At 38.0% G+C, this 7595-nt stretch overlaps 1 protein-coding gene across 1 annotated transcript in view; it reads left to right on the top strand.

Annotated features, from left to right (window-relative positions):
- The window catches only part of CENPE (centromere protein E, 312kDa), a gene marked incomplete at its 3' end in the record, with an annotated part of 28939 nt that overhangs the window by 1334 nt on the left and 20010 nt on the right, over positions 1-7595 (top strand). The window contains exons 3-11 of the mRNA XM_010184981.1: positions 96-234; positions 1297-1358; positions 2042-2133; positions 3007-3096; positions 3175-3293; positions 4360-4479; positions 5910-5991; positions 6174-6241; positions 6321-6392. Coding sequence (XP_010183283.1) covers positions 96-234; positions 1297-1358; positions 2042-2133; positions 3007-3096; positions 3175-3293; positions 4360-4479; positions 5910-5991; positions 6174-6241; positions 6321-6392 — 844 coding nt within the window. The remainder of the gene's footprint in view (positions 1-95; positions 235-1296; positions 1359-2041; positions 2134-3006; positions 3097-3174; positions 3294-4359; positions 4480-5909; positions 5992-6173; positions 6242-6320; positions 6393-7595) is intronic.

The following is a 7595-nucleotide window of genomic DNA, read 5'->3' as shown; positions in this document are numbered from 1 at the left end:
CACCCGAGCCCCTGCCTGAGGGGAGGCTGCTGTGCTGCCCGGGGCCTTGGGGTGCCTAAGCTCCGGGGGTTGCTGTGCTCCTCCCTCACCTTCAGCGTGGCGCCCGGGAGCGCCGCTACCGCCTTACGAAGAGAGGAAGGTGGGGGACATATAAATGCGGCGTCCGCCCCCGTGGAGGAAAGAGAGAGCCGGAACAAACGGCTGGCGAGGGCCTGGGGGACAACGGTGCTAGCGGTATGAGGATAGGCCCGCGTTATAGGAGCAGAGTCCTAGCCTAATAAAGCTAACAGAATATTCATTCTTTTAGAGAAAATGCTTTGAAAGATAAGGTGTTACTCCACTGGAAAAGTGAAAATAATACCATTTCCGAACTGAATGGTGAAATAGAGGGTGCCTCTGAGTTTATCACAAGCCTATGTTATCTAAGCGTGGAGGTTCTACTTGTCAAGCTTAAAAGACTAAACAGGAATTAGAAAAATGTGAGTTTTTTGACACCCCAGTTGCAAGTCACTTGAGCATTTTTACAGTCCTCCTTGCCAGTCTTCTGTATTTATCCCTCTTGCTCAAGTGCTTTCAGTGGGGCTGGCAAAGATGGAGGTGTTCATTTAAGTTTTCAGAGTGTAACGCAGAGTAATTTACAGAGCTACAAGATAAACATATATATTAAAAAAAACCCAAACCAACATATCTCTACAATAATATGTTGCATCTGGTATCCCATTCTTCATGTCTTTGAATTGAACCACTCAGCCAGTAGGGAACCATCAGTAGATTATTTCATTTGATACATTAAGTCCTGGAGATATTGAATGTTGTCCTCTATGCTGGCTGGTTCATCAGTTACATTGAAGCAACACATGCCTTCAAAATCAAAGCAGCGTTTATGGTATCAAAGGAGGAAATAGTCCACCATTAATCAGTTTTGTAATGTACATTGGTATACAGCCATTACCTACTCAGAAAAAGAAATAGTAATGAGAAACATTAGTACCAAAATCATGCAGCATAGTATGATTCTATTCTGTTAAAAGATCTGTAGTTATTAATCTTCCCTTAATATGAAGGGCAGATGAGTTAGTTACAGTAAAGGCTAACAAAATATAAATATTTCCATGCTGATCTTGTGGAAATGTATCTAGGGCATGTACTTGTAGTATGAGACTATAAAGTACAAGGAGACATCCTGTGATATGGGAGGAAAACAAGTGTCATCTCCTTCCAGTAGTACGTACACCATTTCTCCAGCTCCTTCAGCTAATACTATTCTGTGTTTGATAATCTGGTGCAGGGTAATAGGTCACACAGATTGGAGAGCCATGGCTTGTGCTTTTTCAGATTGAACTTCGATTTGATGTGGCGTTTGTGACACCAGTAACACAGTTCTAGTGCTATCTCCTCTAGACAAGTCACAGCTATGTGTTGACAATACCTGAAATACAAGAATTCAAGAATCTTGTATTAACAAAAGATGTAAAATAAGAGGAGATGTTGGGGTACAAACCCACGCAGATTGTCAGGAGTTACATAAATCTTGATGTCTAGGCCAATAGGTTGGGGTCACACCATACAGTCTGTCAGTGTGAACAATTCCATTTCCCCTGTGGTTAATATTTTGGGAGAGAAGAATTTCGGTCCTCGCTATGTTTTGTACTATATGTGTTGTAATACAATGTATTACAATGAGTGTTTGATTATGAATGTTCCAGATGTTTAACAGAAAAACTGCTTTAGTAAGATATGAACTCTAATGTTGTAAAGTTTTAGTGCTGGTTAGCTTTTTTGATTGTTCCTTCAGCAACCCATTTATTCTTTCAATCACACTGTTAGCTTGGGAATGGTAGGCAATGTGGAATATCCAGTCTTGGATATTATGCCCACTAAAGTGTGTTCCTTGGTCACTTATTATATAGTTACGCATATAATCAACCTGCTGGTAGGTGAGGGCCTGGGGGAGAGAGGTGCTAGTGGTGTGGGGGTAGACCTACTTTATAAAAACAGAGTCCTAACCTAAAAAAAGTTAACAGAATATCCCTTCTTTTAGAGAAAATGGTCTGGAAGATAACGTGTCACTCCACTGGAAAAGTGAAAACAATACTATTTCCGAAGTGAATGGTACAAAAGTATTCAGTTATGGTAAGAATATGAAAGTGATTATCTTGTTTTGGTGCTTACATGAACCTTTGTTACTGTATTACTTGAATGTTTGCTAACATCAATGACCTTAGCTTTTTGCAATGTCCCTGAACTTTGTTTCCAACTTCATAATTTTGAAGAAGTGCCATTGGGGCACACAGGATTTCTGTTTTAGTCAGTACTGGAAGTGTGCTTCTGAAGTCTGCTTCCTGATGGATGTTGTTTTCTCTGTTCTGGTTCATGCTGTAGAGTGGTTCTGGAACACATGAGCTGGATTCTTTTCATATGAATTCCAGTCACAAATAGTCTAAACTAGAGCTTGTCCCAAGCATTTAGGGAGAAGGGGTAAGGGAACCCAAACCTGAAATTAAAAAGTGTCTAGTGTGGGTATTAGATCCTCATAATGAACTGCCTCACTTTGAGTCTTTTCCTACTGATCCACTCTAGTTGTAAATATGAATATAGCCACTACAAAGATTTCTACTGAATTATAGATACAGTAAAAACATGCTCCAAGCTAGGAGTTTAACAAGTACCCTGTCTTGTGAGGCTTATAATCCTCGTAGATAAAGTAGCCATGACTGTTTTTAAGATTAAGTGGGATGATTATTTAACTGTGTCTGCCATCCTTAGGGTTTTTTTACTTGTCTGTTTTTGGTTCATTGTACCTTTCTTGGTTTGGGCTTTAATATTTCCTTTTTTAAAAGAAAAATAAAAAGCTTGCCTTGGTGTCACAATTGCATTTTATGTTTGAATTATCCTACAATCTGCAGCCCGTTTATTGGACCTGCAGTCAGGAATACTGAGTAAGATGAGAGCTTATTTTTGACTTGTAATACAATGTATTTACATGGTTTAATTGTTTTTTTTAAGATCGTGTCTTTCACTCAAGCGACAACACACAGCAGTTATATGAAGGTGTAGCTGTTCCAATTATACAGTCAGCTGTGCAAGGTTATAATGGTAAGTTTAAAAAGTATGTTTAAATCTTATTTGTAATGTTTTTCATAAGCAATTAGTACAATTGAACTGTCTTTCTAGGGACAATTTTTGCATATGGACAGACTGCTTCAGGGAAGACATATACAATGATGGGAAATGAAGATTCTGTGGGCATTATCCCTAAGGCAATTCAACATGTTTTCAAAATTATTTGTGAGGTGAGCAACTCCGTTAAACTGAAGTGACTGAAAGGACTAGTAATATTTTTGATTGATACAGAAAACTTAATTTTAATATCAAGGAGCTTATGAAGGAAATGAATTTATATTGATCCGTATGTTGCAGTTGCTTTGCTAACCTTGTAAAGATGAGCGGTTTAAAAAAAAAAGATAATGGGAGTCTATTAGTTGGCATCAAATCAGAACAAAACTGAGGGGAATTGTAGGACTTGCAAGTAGACTAAACCTTGATTATAAGTGTAAATAGATGCTCACTCATTAATTTGGTAGATAAGATAATGGGAAGCTTTGTGTTCTTTATTGTGCTATTTTAAAGCTTTAAAAAAATAACAGTATTGAAGACATTTTAGTGGGAAGAATATGACACTAAATTTACTGACTGCATGCCTTCAGAAGAATTGTAGGCTAATTACTCAATGCTAATAGGAAGTAAAGAGAAGGTATAAGTTAAAACAGTGATTTCCAAAACTTCAGCTGCAGAGAACTTGCTTTTGCCTTGAGGATTTCAGGTAGACGTTATCAGTTACATGAAATGGTCACTGATCCTTGCAGGTGCAGAGCACCTTAGGGGGGTCTTTTAAAGTAACTAAAGACAAGAAAACTTTCCATGATGCTGTAGTGTTTGAGTCCATTGAGCTGCCTTTCCTTACGTCAGGATTCTCTGACAGGGAGGCAGGGAAAGAAGCAGCACCAACAGCGAAGTAAATCTAAAGAAGCAGAGAGAGAAGACTAGGTACACAGAGAGGAAAAAGCCTGAGCAGGGGCAAATTAGATACGGAAAGGGCATTTAAGTGGGAATACTATTGTCATGCTTCTCTAGGGCAGTTATCTTTTATAAACTACTGAAAGTGATATGCCATTAATGCATCTGGAAAGAGGTGGGATAGATGTAAAAATGATTCTGTATTGGTCCATACTAATGTGCAAAGAGGATGGATGGGAAATAAATCTGTCGAATGATATCCAAACGTATGCCTTTGAGTTCAGAATACTTGCATTAAAAGATGTTCACTGATTAGTCTGTTATTTTTTTCTTTCACGTTAGATTCCAGATAGAGAATTCTTGCTAAGGGTTTCTTACATGGAAATCTACAATGAAACCATTACAGATTTGCTTTGTGATAACAGGAAAAAGAAGCCTCTGGGAATTCGTGAGGATGTTAATGTAAGTGTGTGTTATGTAGTGTAAGTATCGTATCTGCTTGGAGTCAAAGAAGTACTTTAAAAAAAAATAAACAACAAAATAAAAAAAAGCCATGAGAGGTATCTAGTTTAAAACTTTTCCGTGACAAATTGTGTAATTGTTATCTTTAGAATTAGCAGAGAGGCACTTGATGTAGTAGAACAACAGTGAAGTTGGGCTTGCTGTTGCTTGTTTATCTTTATACAAGCTTGTAAATGTATACTTGATTCCTTACGCTTTCTAGGATAGTATATTTTTTTTTTAACTTTGACAGTGTGAATACCTGAGACTTGTCTAGCTAATAAAACTTCTACACACTTGATATGTCCAGCACAGAGCCACAAAGATGACTGAGGGAGTGGAGCATCTCCCTTATGAGGAGCAGCTGAGGGAGCTGGGTCTCTTTAGCTTGGAGAAGAGGAGACTGAGGGGTGACTTCATTAATGTTTATAAATTTGTAAAGGGCGAGTGTCAGGAGGAAGGAGCCAGGCTCTTCTCTCTGATGTCAAATGATAGAACATGGGGCAATGGGAGCAAGCTGGAGCATAGGAGGTTCCATGTGAACATGAGGAAAAACTTCTTTACTGTGAGGGTGACAGAGCACTGGCACAGGCTGCCCAGAGAGGTTGTGGAGTCTCCTTCTCTGGAGACATTCATGACTCACCTGGACGCGTTCCTGTGTGACCAATCTAGGTGATTCTGTTCTGGCAGGGGGGTTGGACTGGATGATCTTTTGAGGTCCCTTCCAACTCCCAATATTCTGTGATTCTGTGGTATTACACCTCTAGCTCAATGTGTTAGGAGTCTTTAACAGATACAGAGTTACTTTAATACCATCTTCACATCACCTACAGAGTAGATACACTTTTCTTCTGTTGTAAGCATAGAATAACCATTAGGCTAGAACTATTCAGTAAAACAATCAGTAGGAAAAATAAATATATTAATGCCATCTTCAATTTCTTTATACTAAGTTTTGTAGCTAATAATAAAAATTGGTGGCATTTTGTGGTTTGTTTTTGTTTTTCTTTTGATGCCCTAAATGATCAATGCTTTTGGATCTTGGGAAGAAGGGAGATTTATCAGTTGTATGATTATGGCCTTATGACACGTCCTGAGAAATATACTCCTAGATTCCCTCAAAATGTCCAGAAAGATATTTCCCTTACTGGTTTTATTTTTAAGAAACTTTCTAGATCTCTGTTGTCTGATTCTTGTGCCTTACAGTTCTGATAAAGGTCTAAACTGTCCCCATTCTTGTGTTCAGAGTAAAAAGACATTCAACTGATGTTACTTCCTTTGTTCCAACTTGCTTCCTTCTTAAAATACCATAATAATTGTGGGTCATGTTAACTTAATGTATTGAAGTGAATCGGAGTTCAGTAAAATTTATTGCTGTTTTTGTTCTTAAGAGGAATATATATGTCGAAGACCTAATTGAAGAGGTGGTGGTTGCACCAGAACAAGTTATGGAGTGGATCAGAAAAGGAGAAAGTAAGTTGTTTAGCCAATGTCAGCTGATACCTTAGAAAAGCATTGAAGAATCAGATATTTAGAATCATGGGGTATCTCTTTGATTCAGAAATCAGTGTTTTTCAAGTTGTTTTAAGAATGTGTTTTTTGTCTGTTATCTTCAGTTTATCCAAGTACAATATTCTAATATTGCTTTTTGACAGAAAATCGCCATTATGGAGAAACCAAAATGAATGAACACAGCAGCCGTTCTCACACTATCTTCAGAATGGTAAAAATTGTTTCACTCTTAAGGAGGATTTTTATTATTTCTGAAGTGACAAAAACTTTATTGTACCCTCTTCTTCTAGATCATTGAAAGCAGAGAACGAAGTGACCCTGCAAATGCAAACTGTGATGGAGCAGTGATGGTATCCCACTTGGTAAGCTGTACTCCAAGAAGTTATTAAATAGGCATTTAAGAAGTGAATTCACTGTTACCACTTGTTTGAGAGAAGAATGTTATTTTAGAATGTCATAATGAGCATTCTTTGTTGTTAACTTGTAGTAGAGACTTCTTAAGCAGAAATCATGTTTCTGATCATCTGTATAGAGGAAAAATCCTGGGGTGTTACCTAGAAGGTATTTTCTCACCAAAGGGAATTCCAACATTGGAATAGTTCCTAGACAATTCATGCTGGACTGGGGAGCGTTATGCCCTTCCCAGGAGTGTAAGAGACTATTGTCAGAGTACTCTTGCATTTTGTTAAACACAGCTTCCCCTATAAGTGTTCCAGACCACTGACAAGCTCAGTGAAATAATTTGTAAGATGGGTAACCTTAAGGATTTTCTTATCCTTGAATTTACTTGTTGTTAAAAGAACACGTGACCTATAGCTACAATGGCCAGAAGATTATTTTTTTCCAAAGTAACTCCACTTAGCATCTCTTTGGTGATTTAGTGGTATATGAAATGCCCTAAGCTGTGGGGAAAATACTGATGATCTTTAGAGGAGTGTTTTGATTTCTGAAGCATTCTCTATACAGCCTTTCCCTGATTCTCAGAAAATAATCCAAATCAACTGGAGGAATGAAATCAGTATGAGACCATTTGAAAGCATTTTAAAATCTGCATGAGCACTCTTATTCAGGATTAGGAATAGTGTTAAGACAATCACTTGCTTTGTGGAAAGAGCTTTCTGTTCTGGCTTCATGTGAAAAAGCTCTCAGATCTGAATGTGAACATTACTCATGCAATATGAGCAAACTACTGCCTGTGGTTTTTTTTTCACCATAGATTATGGGATCTACTCTTCTTACACCATAGTCCATCCTCTTTCTTTGTTCCAACTGACCTAGTAACCTCTGCTAACACTGGGGAGAGAGAAGGTTTTTTGGCCTTTTTGGTCTGTTGCTGCTTGGTGGCATTAATACAAAATGTTAACATTCTGAAACAGAAATCAATTAAAGTGAGGGCTGCTTCCTCAGGCAAATCATTATGGAATGCTATAAAGTTCTAGTTGACTTTGAAACAGATTCAGAGAGGCTTGTCCTCTGGTATTTAATTTTTTGCTTTCCTTATCCACACAATGACAGGCAAGGAGAGACATACAGCTGATTCAGGACAGAGTGCAAGATAATCTCAT

Source organism: Mesitornis unicolor, unplaced genomic scaffold (assembly GCF_000695765.1).
Source record: "Mesitornis unicolor isolate BGI_N332 unplaced genomic scaffold, ASM69576v1 scaffold1585, whole genome shotgun sequence".
NCBI lineage: Eukaryota > Metazoa > Chordata > Aves > Mesitornithiformes > Mesitornithidae > Mesitornis > Mesitornis unicolor.
Note: the sequence above shows the minus strand (reverse complement) of the source record. Positions and strands in the feature narration are given on the sequence as shown.